General features: G+C 47.2%; 5 protein-coding genes and 1 non-coding gene across 6 annotated transcripts; 2 read left to right on the top strand and 4 right to left on the bottom strand.

Annotated features, from left to right (window-relative positions):
- Positions 1 to 472: 472 nt before the first annotated feature.
- Positions 473 to 610, bottom strand: LOC117866084 (small nucleolar RNA Z247). Its single transcript, XR_004642777.1, has one exon. It is a non-coding gene; the product is annotated as a small nucleolar RNA Z247 (small nucleolar RNA).
- Positions 611 to 3,353: 2,743 nt separating this feature from the next.
- Positions 3,354 to 4,996, bottom strand: LOC117864467 (2-oxoglutarate-dependent dioxygenase 11). Its single transcript, XM_034748583.2, has 3 exons — positions 4,649 to 4,996; positions 4,302 to 4,543; positions 3,354 to 4,212 (listed from the first exon to the last, which is right to left on the bottom strand). The coding sequence occupies exons 1-3, from the start codon at positions 4,889 to 4,891 to the stop codon at positions 3,645 to 3,647; spliced, it is 1,053 nt and encodes a 350-aa protein (XP_034604474.1). The 5' UTR covers positions 4,892 to 4,996; the 3' UTR covers positions 3,354 to 3,644.
- Positions 4,997 to 7,580: 2,584 nt separating this feature from the next.
- On the bottom strand, positions 7,581 to 9,535 carry LOC117865125 (anthocyanidin 3-O-glucosyltransferase). Its single transcript, XM_034749241.2, has 2 exons — positions 8,877 to 9,535; positions 7,581 to 8,797 (listed from the first exon to the last, which is right to left on the bottom strand). The coding sequence occupies exons 1-2, from the start codon at positions 9,358 to 9,360 to the stop codon at positions 7,890 to 7,892; spliced, it is 1,392 nt and encodes a 463-aa protein (XP_034605132.1). The 5' UTR covers positions 9,361 to 9,535; the 3' UTR covers positions 7,581 to 7,889.
- A 2,767-nt stretch (positions 9,536 to 12,302) lies between these two features.
- LOC117863090 (cytosolic sulfotransferase 8) lies at positions 12,303 to 14,105 on the top strand. Its single transcript, XM_034746676.2, has 2 exons — positions 12,303 to 13,013; positions 13,351 to 14,105. The coding sequence occupies exons 1-2, from the start codon at positions 12,451 to 12,453 to the stop codon at positions 13,871 to 13,873; spliced, it is 1,086 nt and encodes a 361-aa protein (XP_034602567.1). The 5' UTR covers positions 12,303 to 12,450; the 3' UTR covers positions 13,874 to 14,105.
- Positions 14,106 to 16,281: 2,176 nt separating this feature from the next.
- Positions 16,282 to 17,855, bottom strand: LOC117863052 (cytosolic sulfotransferase 3). Its single transcript, XM_034746631.2, has 2 exons — positions 17,143 to 17,855; positions 16,282 to 16,930 (listed from the first exon to the last, which is right to left on the bottom strand). The coding sequence occupies exons 1-2, from the start codon at positions 17,715 to 17,717 to the stop codon at positions 16,414 to 16,416; spliced, it is 1,092 nt and encodes a 363-aa protein (XP_034602522.1). The 5' UTR covers positions 17,718 to 17,855; the 3' UTR covers positions 16,282 to 16,413.
- A 6,706-nt stretch (positions 17,856 to 24,561) lies between these two features.
- LOC117862671 (serine carboxypeptidase-like 45) lies at positions 24,562 to 27,669 on the top strand. The gene is made up of 9 exons (XM_034746172.2): positions 24,562 to 24,925; positions 25,472 to 25,573; positions 25,725 to 25,820; positions 25,903 to 25,995; positions 26,087 to 26,166; positions 26,276 to 26,557; positions 26,647 to 26,774; positions 26,913 to 27,005; positions 27,161 to 27,669. Exons 1-9 carry the CDS (start codon positions 24,670 to 24,672, stop codon positions 27,432 to 27,434), a joined length of 1,404 nt encoding a protein of 467 aa, XP_034602063.1. The 5' UTR covers positions 24,562 to 24,669; the 3' UTR covers positions 27,435 to 27,669.
- The last annotated feature ends 77 nt before the right edge of the window (positions 27,670 to 27,746 follow it).

The raw sequence follows: 27,746 nt of genomic DNA on the forward strand, positions 1-27,746 counted from the left end.
ACATGTTTGATCTCCATACCTGCACCGCTTTCTGTATGAATGTGCTCGCCTCCCTTGTACTTGTCATGGAAGGAGAGCTTCTCTAGCTCGCTTGTGACGTGATTCATAGCTCCAGTGTCGGTATACCAATTGGTATCCACACTGTAGGTGTTGTTGTAGTCAGTAGCAACAAGGCGCTTGTCGAGGATGTAGGTGTCGTTGTAGCGATGCCAACAGTCAGAGGCGAGGTGCCCCTTCTTGAAGCAGACTTGGCAGAGCAGGCAGATGTTGCTGGAGCTTCCAGATGAGCGATGCTGATGCTGATTGGTACGTGGCTGGTTCTGGTTGCCGCATCCATGGCCAAAGCCGCCACGACCACCACGCCTAGGGCCACGCCCACGGTTTCCACCACCACGACCTCCAGATGAGCCACAACTACCCTTGCTGATGTTGTTGACGGAGGATCCCGAGCCATCTTGGAGTTCAAGCTCATTCTCGAAACTGAGCAGCTGGGAGTAGAGCTCAGTAAACGAGATTGGTTCCACCCTTGTGACGAGCGCCGACACCATGGTTTGAATTCTAAATCCAACCCGTTGACGATGTATGCGACGAGTTCTTCATCATCTAGCGGCTTTACAGAGGCTGCCATCTCATCTGCAAACCCTTTCATCTTGGCATAGTATTCAATAATTGACAATGCACCTTTCTTTGTGGTTGTCAACGCCAGGCGCACATTCACTGACCGAGCCCTACTTTGGGCGGTGAACATGCTCTTGACTTCTTGCCATGCCTGCGCCACCATCTTTGCAGTAGCAATTTGCGCGAGAGCATCCTCCCCCACGCTTGAAAAGATGAGCCCAAGAACCTGCTGGTCCCGGGCATACCATTCTTCATATGCCAGATTCGGCACCTTGGTGATCTTGCCATCAGGTAGCTTGTCGTCGATCTCAGATGGAGGAGTGCCGATCTTGTTGGTGATGTAACCTTCCATCCGCACGCCACGTATGGCGGTGAGCACCTGCACCTTCCAAAGCGCATATTTTCTCTTGCTCAGCTTCTCTGTAATCTGAACATCAAGCAGGGGATTGGAGACACTTGAGCTTGGCGCCATGAATCTAATTCTAAGCTCCGATTACCATGAAAGATAACAGAGGCGCTTGCTAGTTGTATGTGAAAGACATCTATTGCCGCAAATCAATCCTTCTTTCTGTTTTTTCTTAGTATTTATACTTAGATACTGCGTGGAACGTCACCCCAGAGCCAAGGGTGCGAAGGTTTTGTGTTAATATATTGTTCACAATCGGCACAAAGGAAATTACAATATACTAGCAGAAATGCCCGTGCGTTGCTACGGGTACATGAAAACTACATCGATATATTACCATACTATATAATATGGTCTATATGTAGCTAATCATGTTTTAATATGACTTAATATGTACTTTTGATGTTATATTTGGATAATTTATAAAAGTGTAATAGCTATAGTTGAGTTTTATTAGGTTGAGGATCGAAATAGCTGTAGTTGAGAGTTCTAAGAGTAATATCTACTTAGATATTTGCAAATTAATTAATTAATGTATGGACTTGTCCATGCATTGCTACGGGCATTGGATAATTTTTTTTGTTTGGCTTTACTTTAAATAACTTAATTGTAGAAAATTTCAATTTTTCTTTTTTTAGTATTACCCTGAATCTATATTTTTTTATTATTTACATTCTACGTTATTTTATTCATAATTATTCAAACACAGAAGCCTTATTTAAATCGAATTTATCCTTTTTTTTTATGTCATCACCTTGTGCCTATAGCCCAGCTCACTTGCAACACCTAATTCACAGCCCAAGCAGGGCACTCGAATGCCATTTAAATTTCTTTAAAAATAGATTTTTTCCCATGTTATGATTAATAACGATATATATGATTAAATCACCATGCCTGCAGGCTGATATGCCCCTCATCATGTACTCTTCAATGACCTGTAACAGACCAAAAAAGTCAGGTTATTCAGATACGGGCTCAAACAATGTGTTAGGTAAGTAGTCAGAAGATGGAACAGCAGAATTACACCTTGACAAGTTGTTTAGCAGATTCATCAACATCTCCACAAACGTATGTTCTTGAGGTGTCCCCATGATATCCCTGGAGCAACACTCCATGTCACTTTACAAAGCGAGAAGATTAGCAATGACCATATCGACCACATTAGAACAGAGCGATGACAAGGAAAGGAACATGGTGGCTGATAAGGAAAAGAACAGCTGTAGCACATACGTTCAAGTAGACAGTAACATCAATGTTGATAATGTCTCCATCCTGCAAGGTCAGTCGAAGCAAGCATAACTGTTCAGCTCAAAATTAAGTTCATCAATTGTACGAGCTGACACGTCTTGTTTCAGAGCTAGTTTGCAATTGTTATAATGCAATCTAGTTACTTACGAGAATATTTACTAACTATAGTATGTTATTCTGCTTTTATGGCTCAACAAGAAATGCATCTGATTAACCGCTACACTTAAAGCAATTCAAAGCCAAAAAAATCGATCAACCTGTAGCTCACGAGAATCAGGGATTCCATGACAGGTGCACTCGTCCAATGACGTGCAGACACTGTTCGGAAACCACCGTTCCAAGGGGAGAAGGGTAGGCATCTGCGTCGATGATCATCTGATGCACAACTCTATCAATCTCATCCGTCGTCACAGCCGGCTGCGCAGAATAAAGAACAACACATCAGTCACAAATTTCTCCACAGAAGCCGAATCAGATCTGCAAAATACTCACTACTCACTTTGACCAGTGTTCCTGCATACTGCAGAACCCCATTGACACCAAGACCCTAGTCCACGCGCAATACCGCTACCACCTCCTGCTCCGATCCGCCGCTACCGCCGCGGCCCGCATCCAGAAGGGGCTCATACGCTACCTCTACATCGTCATCAACCTCAGCTGGGAATGAACCGCCGTGCCGCTGGCAAGAGATAGAGGAAGGGATGGGCGGGCCTCGGAAGGGAGAGAGGGACCGAAGAAGGTCGGGGCGAAGCGGGACGTGGAGGACGGCGACGGGGGGCGGCGCGGTCAGGGCGGCACGGGATGTGGAGGGGCGGCGACGGGGGGTGGCACGGGATGTGGAGGGCGGCGACCGGGGGTGGCGCGGGGACCCGGGGCGACAGGGTCAACCGACGACGAGGCGAGGAGGGGACGAAAAGGAGAAGCTTTTTCCCTTTAACCCCCTCCCTTCCCTCCTTTTTGCACCCGAACCTCCCATCCGTTCAGCATTTAGACTGCGGGTTGATTACTAAAAGGCTGAGGGGTTTTTTGCAAAATGACCACGACGGTTGAAAAAAATGACGGTTGGAAGAAACATCCTCTCTTTAATATTAAGTAAGTATATATAGATATAGATAAGACCTCTGGGAGCTATCTTTAGCCAAACCAATCTACAAACATATATCTGTACAACAGCTTAACCAACCAACTGCTCGGCCAAAGACATCTCACCAGATTTTCTGTTTCGATTACATTCGAACTCTTACAGGCAGCGGCTCGCGCAACGCGCCCCGGGCGTCGTCGCCTCGCGTCGGAGCACGCGCTGCTGCTGCCATAAACTTGTTTATTGGCTAAAAAGACAAGTTTATCCATGAGGATTATTCATGGATGGACGCTACAGCTTGAGGCTCTCGAGGAACCCTTTCCTCTGGGCCAGGGCACTGAACCTAACCTTGAGGTACTCAAACCTCGGGATGGACCTGTACCGCGCCTCGCCTCCATCGACGAGCAGCTCCGGGAGCGGCGCCACCATCCCGCCGACGGAGGCGTCCTGGAAAATCACGGCGGTGGTCCGTCCCCGCTCGGCGTTCACCACCACCCTGTGCTCGGCGCTCCGGTACGCGCCGTTGGTGAGGATGTGGAGGATGTCGCCGACGTTGACGACCATGGCGCCCGGCCGCGGCCGCACAGGGAACCACCGCCCGCCCTGCAGCATCTGCAGCCCCGGCGTGTCGTCGACGTGCAGCAGCACCGTCAGGGCGAGCCCGTCGGTGTGCGCCGTGTTGCCTATCACCTTCTCCGGGTGCCGGCACGGCGGGTAGTGGTGGATCGCCATGCTCTGCCGCTTCCCGCTGAACGCGCCCAGGAGCGCCGCCTCGCCGACGCCGAGGTCCGCCGCCATGGAACCCAACAGCTGCCTCATGAGCTTCGTCACCGCCGCCGAATACTCCTCAAGCGCATCCCTGGAACAATCAATGATGGAAACCATACACAAATCAAGCTTCCAGCTTACATATAGATGATTGAGTGATTAGAATTAAACAAGATTTACCTAAACATGGGTGGGTTAGTTGGCCAGAGCTCCATGTTCCTGTCCTGGACTGGCTGGGTGATGAGGATCACACTCTCTGCCCAGTCCAGCTTCGACAACCTGCTGTAGTGGTGGCCGTAGCCTTCGAAGCCGTCTCCTCGGACTGCCACGTCGTTCTTGCTGTCGAGCGGCAAGCCGAAGAACTGCACGGTGCTCTCCTTCATGTGCTGGATCACTGCCTCGTCAACTCCATGGTTTGTGAGCTGCAGAGAAACAAACAAAGCCGTCGTACGTCAGGATTATTGCAGTTGCAGCACATCACCAGACTCACAAAAACGCGACAGGTTTGCAGAAGTGATCGTTATTACCTGGAAGAAACCCCAGTCTCTGCACGCGGAGCCAAGCTTGGCCGTCTCCGACGCCGATAGCTCCGGGTCAAGAAGCTTCGCCATGTCGATGACGGGAAGCTCGTAGGCCTCGTCTTCACCGACGACGGCGCCGGCAGAGACCTCGTCGGTCCGGATGTACTTCTCCGGGATGTGCGCCGAGTCGGTGAAGGCGTCGTCCGTGATCTCGTCTCTATGGACGATCTTGTTGCTAGCAACCTCCATTGTTCTGCGTCTTCAGCCTTCTTCACCTCTCGGTTCGTCACAGCACCACGGCACGGCTAGTGTGTTCAGGCGTACGGTGCCTTTTCTAGTGACTCGCTCACGGACTTTCTTCTTGGAGCTGTCTACCTAACACCCGGGTGTATTGTTGGCTTGTAGTCACACCCGATTTTTTGTGAACGTGCATGTAATTTTCTGTTAAGAAAAATTTCAGGTATTTTTAAAGGTGTTTCAAAATTCAAGTATTGATTTAGGGTAGTTCAACACCGAATTTTTTGTTAAACCAATTATACTTATTCCATATGCTTCAAATTTTTCCCTAGTATAGCAAAAGAATGAATATACGGAAATATTAAACCCTACGCTAACGCTACCATAAAACATATATAGGTGAAAAGAATGGTTTCCTACAGTACCCTGTATTTTGTAGAGGAGGTTATTTAGGCTGAGGCACTACTGAAAATTATACAAAAAGTAATTGTATCTCATGCAAACATTAACTATAATTTTAATACTAACTATATATAAGGCTCAAACAAAAAAAAATTCAAGTGTTAAGCAATATACAAGACCCTAGAAGTTTTCTTACCTCATACTTGTCATCCTAAAGCACATATTTTATTTGGCACAAATCTGAAACACTAAAATCCAAGTGTTTTAGCCATTTAACTAAAATGCTTGGGGGTGATATTTTACTTATGTGCACGTGTCATTTCTTGTCCATTCGAATGTTATCTAGTCAGGGCCAAGGAAATGGGACCTTGGCCCTGGAACCAGAGTTTTGCTGCAGTCGTCTTTTTGATCTTTGTGTGCCATGCTACGAGGAAAGTCCTACAAAAGATTTAGTTAGAACAATCAGGAGCGCCCACGATGATTTGTGATCAGATTTAGTGTATTTTCTTAGAGGTGTCATGGGAAAAATATTATGAAACTTTTTCCATAATTTGACGTTCTATAATAAGATGAGCACAACTACTTCTATAACTATTTTTGCAAATGTTGGCATATGCAAAGTAAATATAATTCAAATATGACTTAAAACCTATAATAAAAATTTGAGTTTATTGTGTGTATATATGTACCACCTGACTAATTTTTGTGCAAATCAGCTAGATTTTTTTCCCCATCAGATGAAATCCTAAAATGGATCTTGCTATGGTTGCACTTCCCGGAGTCAATCGCAGCCCCGTAAAGCATTAATGGGCCCAGTATGGTGGCACTTTGAATCTTGCCAGGGGTTTTAAATTTGAGCACCTGTCACATCGAATATTTGGATACTAATTAGGAGTATTAAACATAATCTAATTACAAAACTAATTGCACAGATGGAGTCTAATTCGCGAGACGAATCTATTAATCCTAATTAGTCCATGATTTGACAATGTGGTGCTACAGTAACCATTTGCTAATGATGGATTAATTAGCCTTAATAGATTCGTCTCGTGAATTAGACTCCATCTATGTAATTAGTTTTATAATTAGCTCATATTTAGTCCTCCTAATTAGCATCTGAACATCCGATATGACCTTGCTAAAGTTCTTTAGCATCCTCCTAATTATCCTATCTCATGAACAATCATTTATAGCCAATAATATATATGTCGCCAAATGTTGGTATCTCTAGGGATAGGCATAAGGCATCATGGAGGTGGTGGAACACCACGACTACAGTGGTGGAGGACAATTGGATAGGCAGGTTGAGGGCAGGGGCAACACTAGTTAGCGTGGGTGCGGCCATCCACACATGGTGGGCCGGCAGCGTGGGAACACAACTAGCGATGGGTGCAGGAGGCGAAAAAACTAGAGAGCACAAGGCTTGTTATATTAGCACGTTGTTTGCTGTTTTTTAACAAAAGGAAGAAGGAAACACTAAGAAAAAGGTGACTGAACTTTTTTTTTTGAGTATAGCATCATTACCATTATTTTCTGAGGCCTCCTATATTTCAAAAGCATGAAATCAGCAGATCCTTTGGTTGACTGTATGTGACAAAAGTCTAAACATGTGATAACTTTTCCGTTGACTGCTATGGTTCAAGATCTGTGGGGTACGTCATTGGGAGGGTTTCGTCGTGTTAGTTTAGAGAGGAAGGCTTTGGGGAAGGAGTGGGAAAAATGGTGGTGTTACCCGTTTGCTGCCTTTGTTGACTTGTCACGTTGGAGAAGAACACATGAGCTGCCAAACCAAAGGAAAAAAGGGAACAAATTCATTATCCCATCGAGATTTCATGAGTTTCATTTGTTAGATTTATTGAATTTTCATGCCACCGAGGACCAACATCACCCTTAGTTTCCACCAAACAAAATACACCATGTGTTCCAAATTATAGTTTACTTCAATTTGTCCTAAGTCAAATTGCTCTAACATTGACAAATTATTTAGGAAAAAATATATTAGTATCTACATTATCAAATCCAAATGAATGCATTATCAAGACATATTTCTTTGTGGATTTAATATAACTAATTGGATGTTGTAAATATTGATATTTTTTATAAACTTGATCAAAGTAAAAAGTTTGACTTAATACAAAGTTAAAGTGAACCGTAATTTGGAACAGAGGAAGTACTGGTGTTTTCCATGAGCTAAAAGAGCCTCCATAGTCCATAGGGCTCATCATGGAGATGGTTTTTTTTATAAATTTGATCAAAGTTAAAAAAATTTGACTTCATACAAAGTTAAAGTGAACTGTAATTGAAACGGAGGAAGTACTAGCATCTTTCATGATAGGGCTCATCACAAAGATGGCGGCAAACATATATGTACACTCATGGGAACAATTGTGAATATGTTCCTTCAACCTGATCGTGTTGTGTTGTTATTAAGTGACAAATTAAACCCATTAGGAATTAAAATAGTTTTGATAATGACCCGTTAGATCCTTATCGATATGACCCGTTAGATCGAAATAGGTCCTTAAGAGACTTCCGTTTGTTTGTACTTTTTACTGTAAGAGAGTTGTTTCTGATCTCGAGTGCATGGCCGAACGCACAACTCCATGCATCACGCACGAGCACACACTATCTCGACAAACTTGCGGAAGTTGTTCATGGATCCGCCGTCGGGCTGGAACGCCTCGTCAACCTTGGCCTGCAGCTCCCGCGCCCTGGCCCTCATCGGGGCCCCTTCCTCCCCGGCGAGCAGCGACGTCACCGCCGCCGCCACTCCGCCGCGTGTCATCGGCCCGCTATCTTCGAACGACGTGCCGAAACCCCACAGCTCCGCCACGGCGCGGGCGTTCATCTGCTGGTCGCCGAAGAAGGGGCGGCACGCCATGGGCACGCCGCCCGACATCCCTTCGACGACCGCCCCCCAACCGGAGTGCGCGACGAACGCGCCCACCGCCGGGTGCCTTAGCACGGCGCCCTGCGGCGCCCACGGCACGACGAGGCCGGTGCCGGAGCCACTGGCCCCGGCGCGGTCCAGGAACCCCGGCGGGAGCAGCGGCCATGACTCCTCCCGGAGAGACCACAGGAACGGCGCGCCGGCGGCCTCGAGCCCCGAGGCCAGCTGGCGCAGCTCGTCCGGCGGCAGCGCGGCCACCGTGCCGAAGCTGACGTACACCACGGCGCGCTCGGGCCGGCGGTCGAGCCAGGCGAGGCAGCCGTGGGGGTCGCCGGAGGCGGCCGGGGCGGTGGCGCCCGGGAGGAGGTGGTACGGCCCGAGGGCGAGGCTGTTGGGGAGTGCGCCGTCGAGGGCGGCGGAGACGTCCGGCGGAAAGAGGCCCGGGAACGCATTGAGCGCGACGGCGCTGGCGGCGCGGGGCAACCTCCGTGCGACGCGGTGGAGGAGAAGGCTCATGACGCGGTGCATCTCGCCGCTGGGGTTGTCGCCACCGAAGGGGAGGTCACGCACGCGGAAGCTCCCGAGGCCCGCGTGGGAGGTCAGAAGCTCGTCACCCCGGCTCGCCGCTGCAATGGAAAAAAGAACTGAGTGCATGAGCTCATGGCCTGATGAAGAGTTCTTCCTCGGCGGGATCGGTCATCGTACCGTGGTCGCCGATGTCCTCGCGCAGCGCGTCACCGAGGAGGTGCGCCAGGAGAGCGCACGGGCCGCCCGTCCAAACCGCGACCCAGGGCACGCCGGCCTCGGCGGCCATGGACATGAAGGCGTCGCCGACCACGCAGGTCACCGTCGCGGCGGCCCCAGCAGGCGCCGCGGCGCGGGCCGCCGCTTCCAGCGACTGCTTGAGCCCGCCGGCCTCGGCGGCCTCCACGAAGAGCTCCATCCGGCGCCACGCCGGCGTGTCCTCGTCGTCGTCGTCCCCGCCTCCCGTGGGTACCTCCACCAAGCGCAGGTTCCCCGGGACGGCCGCGCCGGCGCCTCGGAGCCGCTCGAGGGAGCCGGCGGTGGAGAGGAAGGAGAAGGTCGCGGACGGCGCCGCGGTGGCGAGGGCGCGCGCCACCGCGAGGAGCTTGGGGGCGTGGGAGCTGAAGGGGAAGGCCACCACGGCGACGTGCGGCGATGACCCCATCGTTTAGAGCGGGGAAGTTTTTTTTGTCTTATCACGCTCAAATCTCTCGGTTGCTGTTTCAAAATGGATGGTCACTTGGTCAGCACTTATCTGTTCTTACAGGACCATCATGGCATGATCTCGTCGTGTAGGTAGATACATAAATATATAGATAGATATAGTTCACCCAGGTGAAATAGAGTTTCTAAGCTATTGGATCTAAAATCGGCGGTTCGGATCCCCCCTCTCTCTACCTTATCTCTTCCCCCACCCTCTTCTTCTTCCTCCCCCACCCCTCCGCTGCCCACCGCCCAAGCCCTCCCCCACCCCTCCGGTGCAGGCGGGCTAGGGTCCACCGGAGCTCCATGCTAGCCGGCCGACGCGAAGCTCTGGCGGACCCTAGCCCGCCCACGCCGGCCGCCTCCTACCCCTCCTGCCGTCGCCGTCACCATTGTCGCCCCAGCACCGCGCCTCACCGCCCCCGCGTCCGCCACCTCCGCCGGCCCTCCCTCTAAGGCCGGCGGTGAGCAGCCACCCTGGCAATCCCGAACCCCTAACCTCGAAACTCTAACCCCGAACCCCTAACCCAGCCGGAATCTCGCCGGAGTTGGAGAAGGAGGGATGGGGGTGAAGAAAAATTTGGGTGAGGAGGGGCTCAATTTCACTCGGGTGAGATATAACTTTCCCCTTATATTATGCATCAATACATACACTTAGATAGTGCATAACAAAAATTATACATCTAGAAAAACTAAAACGACCTACAATTTGGAACGGAGGGAGTAGGAACGGAGGGAGTAGGAACGGAGAGAGTAGATAGATAGATAGAGAGCGAGCACACTTTTAAGGTCAGAAGAACCTGCTTCATAAAGATGCTTAACACAACACCTAGTTCCAGTAGATAGTACAATGCATATTAATCCTCAATCCTGAAAAGAATTCATTTTTTTGGATGGAGGGAGTAGATGCTACTTAGGATTTTTTTTTCTGATTTGGTGGTAAATATTGAGAGAAAAAAACTATATCAAAGATAGCTTGGGCATGGAATCTAACTATTGGAAACCGCACAACAACATTTGGGTGGACTTTTCATACTCCTTCCATCCCAAAAAAGAATGACATTCTAGAATTCAAAATTTATCCAAAAAGAACGATGTTCTAGGATTTAAATCTTATGCATGCATAATCTGGCGTGTTGATCTTGTGCATGCATAATTAAAAGGAAACATATTCCTCCATTTTCTATATACAAACTGAAAGGTACATGTGTCATTTTCATTCACTCCTAATCTGTCTGAAAATCCCAAAAAATCATTAATTTTTTTGGACGGAGGTAGTATGACACAAAGAATGCATGGAAAAATGCAAGGCCAGGGACACCCAATTAGGCAATTACTACATGAAAATATCTTCCTCCAGGAAACCACGCAAAGCTTAGAGTCTAGTTGATCAGGTATACAATTATCTACAATTTTCCAAATAAGACACTTACCTTTGAAGGAGTAGGAGCTTGTCAAACTGATTTCCACATTTTTCTTTCACCATCACTCCATCAGGACCATGATGCCTCATGCCTCACCTGGTAAAAAAAGGCCAGTTATAAGAACTTTATAACTGAAAACAGTCCCGATTTCTCATAGTTAGGCACCCATATGAGGACACTGAAATTGTGGGATCTTGAAAATGATTTTTTTTTCGTTGGAATAGTTGGTTCCTCGTTAAATTCTCTATATGAAAATATATTCATACGCTTAGTCATCAAGTAATCATTGATGTTTATGACTTTGTTTATGCAAACAGGAGCCAAGATAGGAGTTTATAACTTCAGAGGTGGCAGGACATTAACCGGATGGGCTACATGGCCGTAGTCCAACTTCAACTCACAAACAAAAGGGAACAATGTTGAGTTCCGAAAGAGATTGAAGAAACGGGATCAACTAAACTATGCGGCAGCGAAAATCTGTAAATTGCACATAGTATTATGCTACTGCCTGCATACTGGCTACTATTCCAATTTTTGGTGCGCATGTGCGGAGTATAGATTATTTGTAGGTTATTACCAGCTGTGTTTCCATTCTATATCTTCTTTTGTTGCTGTCTAGAATAAAATACAGCAGATGTCTTTACCTTTTAGACTATGCTTATGATGATTTCCTTTCGTTCGTGTTCTCTTTTCCTTATATTTTGGTGATTAGCGTTGGTGCTGATAATATTGTAAGGACCTGGTTATGTGCGGTCGGAGAGGCGGAGACGATTCCATTATCTAAAAAAAGTTCCATGCTAGAATTATTTTACCGTTGTTAGGATGTGATAGAGGTACTGTGATTATCGAAGGACTCAAATGACGACCAGAGGGAAAGCTGATAAAAATTTCTTGGTCGAGGAAGAGATTTGGCCTATATCTCAATTTTGCCCCTGCATGCCTCTCTTCTAACAATCGTCAAACTCACATAGTAGTCATAGTTACATAGTCATGAAGATTAGCGGTTAGGCAGACACTCAGATTGGTGCGGGCGATATAGCCATGTCAGCAACCAATGGAGCTGTTGATCAATGGGAAAAAAAAAAGATAAGAGAAATCCCCATCTGAAGGTCACCGGGAAAACTTTGATGGTGTGGTCGATCCATAGATCTGCATGGAAACTGGAGTGCATGGAGCGAAATAATCCCTTGGTCCAGATGGCCAAAACTCTCCTCCCTCTTGCCGTTTTCACCCAAATTTCCCTCTCACCACGTTTGTATGGACGACACACAATTCGCTGGCCCGGATGTAACACTCGAAATTAAAAAATTCCAGCAACTAGACAGAAACTAACAAAAGAAAGGAGGGTGGGTGAACATTGATCCATGCATGCCACTACACGTTGAGGGAGACCTGCCTGTTGCCATCTGCACATGCCTCACGCGGACGATTGACTTGCAGGACCATCACCACTACGCAACACTTTGCAAGTTAAATCTCGAAGAGGATAGCATAGCAAACCAACAAATTAAAACAAGGAAAATCCAGGCATTTGGAAGAAGAGAGTGAAAACCGTACAAGTGAAAATCGTTCGGCATTCATGCATACAAACCCTAGCTAAGGGCCGGAAGCTAGGCTAGCTAGCTAGCATGGCTAATGTTACTGCCTGCACCGGCCCGGCTACTGTACTCTCTGGACTACCTGCGCCGGTGCCATTCAAGGACGTCGTCGGCGGCGACGGTGATGCCGGGCAGCAGGACGCCGACGCCTCAGCGCCGGAGGAGTACGCGAGAGCCGTCATCTCCGACCTCCCGAGCAACCCGAAGCTGTTCCTGCGCCGCTACCAGGGCACGTGGGTGCTGGAGTCATGGGTGCCGGGGATCGTCGCCATCCAGCGGGGCTTCGCGCCGCGCGGCGGCGATGTCGTCCTCGCCAGCCCGCCCAAGTGCGGCACCACGTGGCTCAAGGCCCTGGCCTTCGCCACCATGGCGCGCGGCGTTCACCCACCGGCCGGCGACCCCGGGCACCCGCTCCTCCGCGTCAACCCGCACGACTGCGTCCCCTTCATGGAGAAGCTCTTCGCCGCCGGGCTGGGGAGCAAGGTCATGGACGCGCTGCCGTCGCCGCGGCTCATGGCCACGCACATGCACCACTCCGTCCTGCCGGCCTCCATCAAAAAGAACCCCGACTGCAAAATCGTCTACATATGCAGGTTATATAACTTAACAGTTTAGGATGATTAATTCTAGATAGTATTTCTAGTCCATCGGCAAATGTGCTATTCTTTCCGTTCCAAGTCACTTTAATTTTATCTTAAATTAAATTTGTCTAACTTTGATCAATTTTTTATAAAAAAATATATTAATATCTTCAATGTCAAATATATGCACTATATATAAAAATATATTTCATGTTCTATCTAATAAATTATGTATTTTTTCTATTAACTTAGTCAAAGATAAATTAAAGAAGTTTGATTTACAATAAAACAACTTATAATTTAGGATGGAGAGAGTAATAATAGTTAACCTCCACTAAACGGTATGCAGGGATCCGAAGGACATGTTGGTTTCTATGTGGCAGTTCTCCAGGAGGATTCGACCAGACCTTGAATTATCCGACCTGTTGGAGGCAGCCTGCGATGGCAGCTGCCTGAGCGGCCCCATCTGGGACCATGTCCTTGGGTACTGGAATGCCAGCAAGGCGAGCCCGGAGACGGTGCTGTTCCTGAGATACGAGGAGATGCTGCAAGACCCCGTCAGCAATGTCGTCAAGCTGTCGCGGTTCCTGGGACGGCCGTTCTCGCCGGCCGAGGAGGAGGCGGGGGTCGCCATGGACGTGATGAGGTTGTGCAGCTTCGAGAAGCTGAAAGATCTGGAGGTGAACAAGGCAGGCTCAGGCTCAGGATCGCCATCCCTGCGAGGCGTTCGTGAAGGTGCCTTCGTGAACAGCTCCTACTTCAGGAGAGGCGAGGCGGGAGACTGGGCGAACCACATGACGCCGGAGATGGCCCGGCGTCTGGACGCTGTCATGGAAGAGAGGTTCTGCGGATCAGGCTTCTCCTTCTCCTGATCGATCGGTCATCGGCGTACCCTGTTTGTGTCATCACACGATGAACCGATAAAGATTTCCGCAAGCCATCAACTGCCTCTTCATTCTCATGCATGCGCCTCTTATTAGTTAGATGCCTGATAAATGCACACTGTTGCGCACAGATGCACAGTTGACGATGAGCTCTAGATGATAATATTACTCCTGAATTGCTCCATAATTCTATTAAGGAATTTCTCTTAATATATTGATACACAGCTCTCCTGCATGTTTGAGAAAAAAAATTATATTCATAAAGAAAATATAGCAGGAGACAATGAGGCAGTGCAATATATAAAATTAATTTGGAAAGTTGTGTGTACATCCTTTTCCTGCTAAGTGCCACAACCCAAATCACTTGGAATTTCAAGAAAAATTGTTGATCAATACCAGTTTCCTTTTGCTTGTGTTTTTCCATGTCTCCTTCGCATTTGTGACAGTTGGATCGTTCTTTAATTTCATTTCAATACCGTTAAGAAAAGTGCAATTCTTTGGTGCTGTCTGGAGGTTATTAACTTGTTATACAATCATTGGTTCCTGAACACAGCCCTTTTTTAGTAATGTGTCAAGTTTTTTTTGTTTTGAATCAGCCGACATGTTAACTGCCTTGCGGGTATTGATGGAGAAGGAGATAAAAAAAATGAGAAGGAGATAATTTTTTTTTACAAATTTACAAGGTGCCATGTGGACTTAAATTATTATAAATATTCAAGTTGAGCATTTGTGCAACAAATTTGGAAATGGTAAAAGAACTGATCTTTTTCTAACAAGGATTCTTTATCCATATGACCATGTGTGCAGCTCCCTCAGACCTTTTAACCTCACCTTTCATGAAACGGGACTATGCCATTTGCCATAGGCATATGCAATGGTGAAGTGATCTCTCAGCTCCAATAGTTATGTGCTCCAGCTTAATATTTGGTGAACAACACAAACTATTTGGAGGTTTACGAGCTACAGGAATGCACATTCCTAATTTTTTTTCTATAATTTTGGAGACTTTATGGCTGCCTTTTCCATTTTAAAGTTATTTTTGAGACTGCCTCAGAGTGTTTTTACCGTCCTTGGAAGTTATTAGAGGTATTGCACCACTAAAAATATAACACTCTCAGAGATACCAACATCTTCGAACCGCACATCAAAAAGATAGAAGGCAACATTTTAACCAAAGACTACTTGATAAAGAAAGGGTGGCAAGGATCCAAAAATGTCAACTTTGTTATCAATAGTTGTGAGTGACTCATTTGTTATTGGGATATCTCTATTGGGAAATATTTATTAGGGGAATGCTGGCACATGATGGATTGTTGGGATGTCATCGGATACCTTATGGAGTATGGACAACATTATGGAAAAGGTGTGATAGATGCATATGGTTTTTGGATGCACTCTGGCTTGATTCATTATTCCAGCATCTTATTTCAGCATAAACTGGTCTGCAGCATAAACTGCTTGATTCTTGCATAAAAGGTCAAAAGGAAAATCTTTAATCATTTAAACTCGACACAACACCCAAAAGGCCTTGCCAATCTCAGCTCATAAGTAAAAGGTTGTATATATAATAACCTCCACGTAGCACCAAAAAGATTTCAGTGATATTGGAAGGAAAGTGCACTATTAAAGAAACACTTATCTGTCTCCGTTCATCCGCATCAGTCGTTCAAAAAAATCCACAAATAATACCGACGTGCTGGCTCTCAATAAGAGCGCCGATAAAAATTATCCATGCCGATTCTCAACAAGAGCCACCATAAAAAAGACAGTCTTTTGTGACTTGAATTTTAGCCTGTATTCACAAAACCGTAATTTTTTCATATGAATTCAGATGAAAACAAACTATAAAGCTCCTCGCCAACTTCGGACCTGTGCCATTGTCAATGCTGAAATGAGCATACACAGTGGGGTGATGGCAGGTTCATACTCCGTATTAACGAGCTCTGTTGTGCAGGGGTGTGTGCATTCAGACATCTAAATTAAGGTACAATTGTATAAACATCAACCATAAGTAACTTCAAGTTTAACGTCCTCCTTTCCCCCATAAGTAATTTTATTGCAAATATCTGCCCCTATACTACGCTGATTTTAGGCCAAAAAAAATTGGACTTTCTGTTGGCCCCACAATGCACAAGTCTAGGTCCGGTTTCCCCTACACAGTGGCGAAGGATTCCAAGCCTACATTGTTTGAGGTGATCCCCAGCTGATATTCTTTCAGTAGCTTCTAAATCTCATTGCTAGCAGCGGGTGGTTATTGTGGTCTTCAAATCCTGGTGTAGCGAGGGCATTTACAGTTGTTCCTTTCCCTTATTGTCTGTTCAGTGCAATTTTCAAGCTCCGGTGGGTGTACATAAGTTATCCTTGTTTTGTACTAGATGCTGTTTGTTCTTGATAAATATCAGATATAAAGCACTCTTTCATTCTGTGTCTTTCTTTAAACAAAAAACATTGTTCGCTGGCACACATCTGAGTACACGTACAATACAGCATTGTTCATGGGACACACACACGTATAGTACACGGATAGATCAGCAGAACGAGAAGCCTGATCCGAGGAGCCTCTCTTCCATGACTACGTCCAGACGTCGCGCCATCTCCGGTGTCATGTGATTCGCCCAGTCTCCCACCTCCCCTCTGCTGAAGTAGGAGTTGTTCTTGTTCATCAAGCCACCTTCACGAATGCCTGGTAGGGGTGACGAGCCAGAGCCTACCCTGTTCACCTCCAGATCTTTGAGCTTGCTGCACATCCTCACCACGTCCATGGCGACCCCCGCCTCCTCCTCGTCCGGCGAGAACGGCCGCCCCAGGAACCGCGACAGCTTGACGACGTTACCGACTGGGTCTTGCAGCATCTCCTCGTATCTCATGAACAACACTCTCTCCGGGCTCGCCTTGCTGGCGTTCCAGTACCCAAGGACATGGTCCCAGATGGGCCCGCTCAGGCAGCTGCCCTCGCATGCTGCCTCTAACAGGTCGGAGAATTCAAGGTCCGGCCGGATCTTCCTGGAGAACTGCCACATAGAAACCAACATGTCCTTCGGATCCCTGCCGTTTGATCCGATCGATCAGTAGAAATATTTCAACATTTGGCCATTACTCCTTCTCTCCATTACAGGTTGTTTTGGTATTTTTAGATTTATAGTTTTTTACTATATATCTAGCAAAAGCAATGAACCTATAAATGTTAAAACGACAAATGAACCTAGAAATATTAAAACGACTACTATTTGGGACGGAGAGAGTAGAAAATAGAATACCTGCATATGTAGACGATTTTGCAGTCGGGATTCTCGGCGATGGACGCCGGCAGGATGGAACGGTGCATGTGCGTGGCCATGAGCCTCGGCGACGGCAGCGCGTCCATGGCCTTTCTCCCCAGCGCGGTGCCGAACTGCTTCTCCATGGACGGGACGCAGTCGTCGGGGTGGACGCGGAGGAGCGGGTGCCCGGCGGGGTCGGCGGCCGGCGGGTGCACGCCGCGCGCCATGGCGGCGAAGGCCAGGGCCTTGAGCCACGGCGCGCCGCACATGGGCGGGCTCGCGATGACGACGTCGCCGCGGCGCGGCGCGAAGGCGCCCCGCTGGATGCAGACGATCCCCGGCACCCACGGCTCCAGCACCCACGTGCCCTGGTAGCGGCGCAGGAACAGCTTCGGGTTGCTCGGGAGGGCGGAGACGGCAGCGCTCGCGTACTCCTCCGGCGCTGAGGCGTCGGCGTCTTGCTGCCCGGCGTCACGGTCGCCAATGATGACGACGACGTCCTTGAACGGCACCGGCGCAGATAGTCCAGAGAGTACAGTAGCTGGGCTAGTGCCAGTAGTAACATTAGCCATGCTAGCTAGCTAGTGTAGCTTGTTGCAGCTGCTAGCTAGCTAGGGTTTGCATGCATGCCGATCGATTATTGCGTGTGCAAAGACGTGGCTTTCGCTACTTACCAGTTTCACAAAAATTTTCCTTGTTTTGTTAACTGTGATATCCTTTTGAAGATCTGTAAACTGTTGCGCAGTTGTGTCAATCGATTATTGTGATCCTTAACTGATTGCAACTGATTGTCTTTTTTACACCAAAAACAAGTGTTGATAGTGATTGAATTGCAACCGATTGTACATATCTTAAATCAATGTTTTGGTATGTACTGTGTATGTACAATTCCTTAAGCGTCAACCTAGCTGACAGCTGATGGCAACCGATCATCTTTTTCCCATCGATGGGTACGTACACCATGGTCCATGAAAATGTTTTTTGGTTGCGATTGAATGGGCAACTTGGTCTTGGTGCAGGTACAAAGATTAGACGTTCACTGTTCCAGACGAACCGGAGGATCAGCAAGCTAGATTGGGATGGAAAGGAACTGCCAGGAAGGCTGATGTGTTTGTCTGCTGCTGAAGAAAAGCCACACCACTGAATTCAGATTCTAATTCAAAGCACAAGGCCCGAGAAAATGCAGAGCTACATCGTGTAAATTTGCACTTGAGATTGATGTTGGTGCATATGATCGAATCTATGTGTAGTGTATTTGCAAGGAAAAAAAGGTTGAATTGGTGATGTAGAATTTGGCACCGAGAGGGATAGACGAATGGCGAACTTCGTGTGCCGGTCGCTAAATATCTCGTGCTGCTGCCATGTCCATCGTCGTCAGGGTGTGGCATGGGCAGATGGCAACAGGCAGGTCTCCCTCAACGTGCATGGTGGTGATGGTCCAGCGCACCAAATCTCTGATAGAGAAACAGATCGCAACCGATCGATCATTTTCCCCTATCTTCAGATGATTTTGACAACAATAATACATCACGGAAATGGTTTTTTTTTTGTTGTTGTTGCGGATTATTGTCAACTCAGCGCAAAGGTGCAAATGATTCTTAGACGCCTGCGCTCACCGTGACAAGACATTTGACGCCTGTGGATGCAATACAGATAGAGAGGTTGTGGCTACAACTGCAAGAGTCGGTCGGATGGAAAGGAACTGTCACGAAGGCTGATGCTTTGTCTGCTGCTGAAGCCGAATTCAGATTCTGGGCCTGTTTAGTTGCCCGATTTTGGACAACTAAAATCACTGCGCGCAGCACTGTAGCATACTGTAGCGTTTCGTTTGTATTTGTAAATTATTGTCCAAATATTGACTAATTAGGCTCAAAAGATTCGTCTCGCAAAGTACAACCAAACTGTGCAATTAGTTTTTGATTTCATCTACATTCAGTACTTCATGCATGTACCGTAAGTTTGATGTGATGGGGAATCTTCTTTTTGCATAGTGCCAAAGTTGGGATTTTGGGTAACTAAACAAGGCCTATAATCAAAAGCATGGCCTGAGAAAATGCACAGCTACGTGTCGTGCAAATGTGCATATATGTGAATCTCTAAATGTGCAGTGTATTTACAATGGAAAGAAAGGTTCAATGGCCTGAGAATGCATGGCTCTGGATCCACCCCAGTAAACTCAGACCGCATGGAGCTGATTTCTTGAGGAGGAGACCGGGATTTTAGATGCGCTCTTGGGGAAAGCAGGCGCATGCATGTGGCCCCTAGCGGAAATCTATACTGTCGAGCGGCTGCTGTGGGTCCAGCGCTGTTTGTGTAGGCATCTACAAACGCTTACACCGTTAGTCTATGAATACATTATTCATCGGACGATCAAGTATCTGGACGGGCAATTCAGCGTGCAAAGAATGATACAAAAGATACAAAAGTTGCCTTTAAGTTGTGATATGCAGTACTCCTCAAATCGAGACTCCCTATTAGACCACTTGAAAAGCCCCCGGTCTATGGCTATTCCGAGATTGCCAAGCTTTGTTCTGGCATGTTATTTTTTTCAACCTTAGTACATGTAACGTCCAAACTACCGTGCGTCTTGGACCTATATTTAGCCTCCTTTTCAAGTCTAGGGGGTGAGGGAGTGAGGAACTTCACCCTTCTTTTCATGGGAAATCTAGTAAAATTGTATTCAATTTTTGGACCAATGAAATGATGCCATATAGAATTGGCCAGTTGGCAAAAATTGAGTGAGAAAAAGCCAAAAATCAGCCGATTTGCTAATCAAACCCAGCAGGGTAACTGCATCAACCGAAAACTTGCATGCCAACAAACCCGGAACCACACAAACGTAAAGAGACAGAAACATAATAAAGTACTGAAACATACATTATTGAGTTTGTAGATGGATCAAAATAAAACCCAGTGATCTAAAATTGACATGACAATAACAACTGTCACATCCATTGGCCATTTGCCTGCTGTAGACGTATGACATGAGATGGACTCGCCTGTGTGATCATGGTGTGCATGCGTCTAAGTCATTCTTGTAATCCTCCGCGAAAAAAAAAGTCATTCTTGTTACTGAAAACATTTGTTTTAGGGAACGTAATTGAAAAGAGAGAAGAAGTATGATGAAGTTAGCCAACCTCTTTTCCTGAGCCCAGCCCGCGACAGAACTTACGGAATCTCATCCAGACCGGAGGCCCCCGGCCCACCACGCTCGCTTGATGGAGATCCGGGCCGTCATGCTGATATTAGCAGGCGCACGGCCCAACAACTTGCAGGTTTCCATTTTTCTCCTCCTCTTTTCCCCTTTCTACTAAAGCTTTTCTAGGAAAAGAAAACTACAGCTTCTTATTCTGTTACGACATGCAGGATCTTATTCTGTTCTACAAATTCATAGGCTTCCGAACGGTTTTCAGACGAGGAGATTGTTGGTTTGAAAGGAATATAGATGGTCTGAAAATTAAGTTGCCTTGGCTGCCATCGCAGCTGGGAAGAGGGCGTGAGCACCAAAAGGACACCCAGATGAAGCTGTTGCTCGGTTCAGGAGACAAGGTGGCCCCTGAAATCTCAAGGAGACAAGGCCGAGATCTCAACGCAGGCACATGCCAAGCGCACATGCACATAAACCCTAGGCCATTTCTTTCTTTGGAAGTTCTGAACCCTAGGCCATTTCTTTCATCAGTGCCTGTAAGCAGCATAATAACATGCTGGTATTCCAGTATATCTGAAGTTCTGAACTATACTGTCCAAAAAAGAAAAGAAAAGCAGAGCCTGCCCAAAATCATCACACAGATGAGCTGCGGCACTACTTCGCATGGAACGGAACTTCCGTCAGAAACACGCCGGGTTAATTGTGATCCTGACATGACAGGAATTCTCGCTCCGATCCGTAGGGAGACGGGAGACAGAGACGGAGCGGGGGTCCGGGGAGGGAAGAACGAGATGCTCGCGCCTCGCCCGGCCACGGGATGACGGGAAGCAGAAGGGAGAATAATGCGTTGCAGCTGCCACTGCCATGCCGTGCTGCCGGGCCATGCCGGTCGGCAGGGAGCGGCGGCTTTTGTGAGCCGCGACCTCCCCCGTCCCTTTAGCAGCAGCGCCTACCCATATTCTTCAGCCCTCGCCCCCATCTTATGCCTGCTGGCCGCGTCAGGGTTTTACCTGCATTGTTCGTCAGGGGTTGTCTTTCCTCTTTTCAGATTCCAGTCGGCAATTCGGATCCTCGGCCCTGCCGCTCGCTAATTGCCCTAACAAACGCGTCCACCATCCTGCGACGATGCGGCTTTATTACCAGCTTTATCGGTGGACAATTTGCAGGAGCTTTGGGCCAACCTCTTTCACAACCGATGTAGTCTGCTTTCATTCTCCGGGTGGTCTATTAATTCTACAGGTCAGGTCATTTGGGACATTGGCTGGGTGGCAAGATACCATACCACGCTGGTTTATTTCTCTAGCGGCATCCCCTGTACGTGTCTGCACCGTTCCAAATTATAAGGCATTCTAACTTTTTTTTAAAGGTCAAAACATCTCAAGTTTTAACGTTCCTGATATCAAATAAGTATCATTAGTTTCTTCATTAAATATATTTTCATAATATATCTATCGGTGTCATAAATTTTTTTTGATCCTCTCAATAATTTTAGTCAATCATAAAATAAATTGACTCTCTTGTAATTTAGAACGGAGGGAGTAGCTCGGTAGAACGGATGGATGAATAAAATCCGCGATGCAGTGACCACATAGGCGGGTACAGCGAGCGAATGGAGGTGGCAGACATTCGATAGCATGTATATGGACGCATGGTATTGTCAACATCACGGAGCACAGCACAGAGATAGCCCCAAGCATGGACACGGCATGTGTGGATCGGTGATGGCGTACGGTACGGGAGGGTTCGTCTTTCTCCTCAGGGTTAATCATGTCTCCACACAAGGGGAAGGGAGCTACTCCTATGTATATTAAAAAAATCTCTTTAAAGACCACGCATCAGTACTTATCACTAGTAGCTCAGCTAGCCCATACACCACTTCTTTTTCTTTACTCAAAAATAGACCGTCTTGCATCGATGCTAAAGGTTGTTTATGGGTCCCAGTCTCCCAGAGAAGAAGTTCTAGCCAGGAACAAAATATCTTTTCCTTGACGGAATTGAGAGCTTCATTGTTGATTGAATTTGGTTAGTACTTAGTATACAACAACAAACTCTTGCTACACAAATAACCTAGCAATAGACCACCCGACAAGCACCTTGCAAAAGTGTACTTTCATAACATATGAAACAAAACACCTACTGTATATGTGTTGAAAAAAGTTATACATTGTGAAAATATATTATGAAGGTATCCTTGTAAAAGAACACTTTTAATCTATATGAAACAAGTATATGCACTTAAAGTATCCCTCATGACATATCTCGTAACATCAATTTTATATCAACCATCTGGACGAAAAGAGTTACATATTGCAAGAATTAAAAAAAATACATAGAAAAATTTAAACGGACATATATTTACAATGAGAAGATGTGGTTAATTTCTCACAAGCTCGCCTAGAATTTCTTCATGTTGAAAATTATATATCCATATCACCATATGCCAACCGAACACTAGTCAAACTGGGAAGCAACAACCATGGTCAAAAACTGAAAGTGAAAAAACAACCCGTTGGATGCCCTTGGGATTACCAGTTTTGCACAAAAATCACTTCTCGATTAGCACTAATCAGTTGCAGATCGAGGGCTGCAGAAAAAATAGGAGCTTTTACTTTTATCACCAGACAGGACAGGATAACATGCTGTAGCCCGCGACAACACTGCAAACCACCGTCAATTACTGTGGCCGTGTTCCAGTGTCGTAGTAGTGATCTGACTCTGACGGCGAGCTCTCCTCTTTTTTCTACTGCCAATCAAAGAGGAACCCCGTGGGCCCACTTGGGCTGGGCCTACTCGCATGTGATGATGTGGCCACCAGATCCAATAGTAAAACTTTGGGATGTGCAGTGTGTGTGCTCTGAGGAGTGGCCCTGGCCCACCGATAAACCCGGCCGTGAGAAAATGCTGGGGGCACACGTCCGTAGTACGCCTGACAGACACTACGGCTAACACAAATTAAACCGGATCAACCATTCAACCGTACAGTATGGATTAACTCAGATCTAGGCAACGGATGGCCCTCTTTATACCATTTATACCATGATTGTAAAGGTTCTGTATAAGAAATAGGTCATGCTTACATCCACCCATCTAAATTTTAGCCAGTTAAGCTAAACACAAAAAAAGCTAAGCTAGGGTGTTTAGATCCACCAGCTAATTGTACTGTTGGACTATCATACCCTTGCCATTTTAAAGTAGTACTGCGACGGCGGCGGCCACCGCCCCGCCTTGCTCCTGTTCCTGCGACGGCAAGGGTCACGTGGTGGCTAGAGCAGCAACGAGGGTCTGCGAGGAGCAACTGCCGCGGCCGGATAAGCTGATGCCGCGGGCTCTAGTAGCGACGACGGGGGAGGTGTTAGTTGAAGATTCTAGATGCTGCAACTAGGACTGTCACTTTCTCAAATTCAAAATTCTAGATGCTGCAAACATGAAAGGTCAATGATTCATGGACTGATGGTGTACTTTACTCTAAATTACATATTTAGATATCACATCTTCTATATATATCTACAATATTTCTATTTATAATAATGGTAATCCAAAGAGCATTTCGTAAACCGTACGATATAGGTATATAATGATATAGATTGTGAAGAATACTGTTAGAGTTTGCATGACCTAATTGTTTCCCTCTATACTAAATGCCAACATTTTGGTACAAATCTATAGATCTAGCAGAAAAACAATAATTAAAATGGAACTGAATTTCCACATGTAAATAAAGGTGACAGTATTAGTTGAAGGTACATCTAATGCCAACATTTTGGTACAAATCTATAGATCTAGCAGAAAAACAATAACTAAAATGGAACTGAATTTCCACATGTAAATAAAGGTGACAGTATTAGTTGAAGGTACATCTTGCAGTTGAAAAGGAAGGAAAACTCTAAAGAGGTCTCTCTGGTCTCCACACATGATGCATGCTATTTTGAGAGCTTCCCAGCTTTCAACCACCTATCTTCCACCGGTTCCTGCATAAATTTGGGGGGGAAAACAAGCTTACAGTGCATCCACCATCATCTAAAGATCACTGTTTACTGATATGAGCCACGGAAAGTGATATGAGCAGGAGGCACTCAGCAAGCCTGCCTTTTTCACTTAAACTCCATATCGTTTACATCAGTCAACCAAACCTTAAGAGTTTAAAAGGTATAAACTGGTACTAAACAAACACTTAACATTTTTATACTAATAACAGGAGGGTTAACTAGGCAATGTGTTGCACACACGCAACACCTGCAGATGTCAGACCTATTTATTGCCATCCATCCATTTCTCACCTCGCCACCCTGCAGCATTCACTCACCCACTGCTCACTCCCTGCACTCCTCTCTCCCCTGCTCCAGTGCTCCTGCTCTGCATCTCCTGCAACCAACAACATGCAGGGACGCAGGGGCGCCGTCGCTGCGGCATTGGTGTGCGCGGCGGCGCTGATGCTCGGCGGTGGCCGCTGCGCGCAGGCGGCGGCGGCGGAGGACAAGATCGGCGGCCTGCCGGGCCAGCCGCCGGTGGGCTTCGCGCAGTACGCCGGCTACGTCCCGGTGGACGACGCCGGGAAGCGGTCGCTCTTCTACTACTTCGCCGAGGCGGAGGCGGATCCGGCGGCCAAGCCGCTCGTGCTCTGGCTCAACGGAGGTAAAATTCACTTGTCGGCAGAGCTCTGTCACTGTGCGTTTTGCTGAATTATTGCCTAGTGGGGTGTTTCAATCTGGCGCGGCGTGCAAGGGTAGTTTGATAAGACCTGGGTGGAATAGAAATGGAGCAATGGAGCATCATGGATGATGCCAATGAGGAGAAGGGAGCTCAATTTTCAGTGCAAATGCACATGTGGCTAAATATTTAATCTGTTCAGTTCTTACTCCAAAAAAAAAACTATAGACATATTTCTTCTTCAGCGATAGAGAGTTAAAAGCAGACCTTTTGATTTTACTAATGTTTAGAAGGTAATTCTAGTTGAACATGGAAATGAAAAATTTTCGAAAAAGAAAGCAAAAGGCTCCTATATAGCATCTTTCGTTCTTTTTAGGGGGAGGGTATAGGATGAAATCAGATTCCCTCTAGGATTCTTATCAGGGTTACTTTCCCCCTCCCCTTGAAGTTTTGTGTTCTGCTGCCAATGCAATCTTCTTCTTTTTTTGTCTTGGAAAGAGATTCTGGTGATGCTCATGCATGTGAATGTAGGACCTGGGTGTTCATCCGTAGGAGTGGGGGCGTTCTCAGAGAATGGGCCATTCAGGCCTAGTGGCAATGTGCTAGTCAGGAATGAGTATAGCTGGAACAAAGGTGAGCATTTCTTGCAAGTTGTAGTAACCGCACCAAAGCAAAACTTTTGGTGCACAATGGCTCCTTTTTGGTTGGTACTTCTTTTTGGTGGGAAAAGGTCAGAAATTTAGGAGGCCTTAATTTCCCTTTTGGTACCTGTTTGTTGTTCCAGAGGCCAACATGCTGTATTTGGAGAGCCCTGCAGGAGTTGGCTTCTCATACTCCACTGATCCTTCCTTCTATCAGGGTGTTGGTGACAGCATGACAGGTGAGTTCTAATCATAGCTCATTTTTGCTGTAGAGTTTGACTGGCAGGCTAATTATTCTTGGGGTCTTTTAAATTTCTGAAGCCAGAGACAATTTGAAGTTCTTGCAAGGCTGGTTTGCCAAGTTCCCACAGTACAAGGGCAGGGACCTGTACATTACAGGAGAGAGCTATGCTGGTAAAGCCCATTTTACTCCACCAGCATCCTGAAGTTGCTCCAATTCTGAATTTGTAACTTCATCTCCTGACTAGTAGGATTTTTTTTTCAGGCCACTATGTCCCACAGTTAGCACAGCGCATGGTTGAATTCAACAAGAAGGAGAAGCTATTCAATCTGAAAGGCATTGCTGTAAGCAAATTCCTAACAAGCTTAGTTATGGAAACCTCAACTGCTAAATAATTTCAGGCATTGGACAAAGGTGTACTTACTGCTTAATTCCCTCCCATTGGTTCAATAGCTGGGTAACCCGGTCCTCGAATTCTCCACCGATTTCAACTCGAGGGCCGAGTTCTTCTGGTCGCACGGCCTGATCTCGGATTCGACCTACAACATCTTCACGACGGTGTGCAACTACTCGCGGTATGTGAGCGAGTACTACCACGGCTCCCTGAGCGCGTCCTGCGACCGGGTGATGAGCCAGGTGACCAGGGAGACCAGCCGGTTCGTCGATAAGTACGACGTCACCCTGGACGTCTGCATCTCCTCTGTCCTGATGCAGTCCCAAATCCTTTCCCCCCAGGTTGTTGACTTTGCCATCGTTCACCATGCTTGGAGGTTGTTAGCATGTTATATTGTTGACATTGTCTTCTGTTTGTGTTCACCGTGCAGCAAGGGAGCAGGGAGCTGGACGTGTGCGTGGAGGACGAGACGATGAGCTACCTGAACCGGAAGGACGTGCAGCAGGCCATGCACGCCCGCCTCAGCGGCGGCGTGCAGAGGTGGACGGTCTGCAGCAGGTGAGAGTGTGTGCGCGCTCCCTGTCTGAACTTGCTCTCAGATGCTCGGCGATTGCTCCATTTCAGTGTTCAATTCTGCATTTCGTCATCGAGATCAACTGACTCCGCAATGTTTGGTACTTTGGTTCAATTGAGCAGTGTTCTTGAGTACAAGCAGCTGGACCTCCAGATCCCCACCATCAACACCGTCGGAGCGCTCGTGAAGTCCGGCATCCCCGTGCTGGTTTACAGGTGATCATCTGAACTTCTGAAGAAACCGATTGCTCCAAGCTGGCATCTGCATATACAGAATGCAGTTCTCATTTCAGGCAGATGCAGGCATACAGAACCTGACGCTGGGGGGAAAAAAATCTCATCATGTTTCTTTGCCTGCATTGCGTCTGCAGCGGCGACCAGGACTCGGTGATCCCGCTGACAGGGAGCAGGACGCTGGTGAGCCGGCTGGCGAGCAGGCTCCGGCTCAACGCGACGGCGCCGTACCGGGCCTGGTTCCAGGGGAAGCAGGTCGGCGGGTGGACGCGGGTGTTCGGCGGCGGCGCGCTCTCCTTCGCCACGGTGCGGGGCGCGTCGCACGAGGCGCCATTCTCGCAGCCGGAGAGGTCGCTCGGGCTCTTCAGGGCCTTCCTCGCCGGCCGGCCGCTGCCGGAGTCGTTCGAGTGATGGGAGATAAGTTCTTGGTGGTCGTTGAGAGGAAAGCCTCTCCCCCGTGTATGTTTGTAAGCGTGCAGCTAACTCAGGCTGCGTATGCCGTGATCCGGTTGACACTGGCAAACGCAATCGGGTTCGTCTCCCCAAGTGTAACAAGATGTCCTTGAAACTGAGATTGTATTGTAAGATGTAGAGATGCAATGGAAATATGTTCCATTACACGGGCACTCTTTAGTGCACGTCAACATTCAGAAACCTGTGGAAAAGGGAAAATTATAGCATCCATTGAATCCACTAATGGTTTCTGGTTACTGACACGCAGAA

This window comes from Setaria viridis, chromosome 7, assembly GCF_005286985.2.
Source record: "Setaria viridis chromosome 7, Setaria_viridis_v4.0, whole genome shotgun sequence".
Lineage (NCBI taxonomy): Eukaryota > Viridiplantae > Streptophyta > Magnoliopsida > Poales > Poaceae > Setaria > Setaria viridis.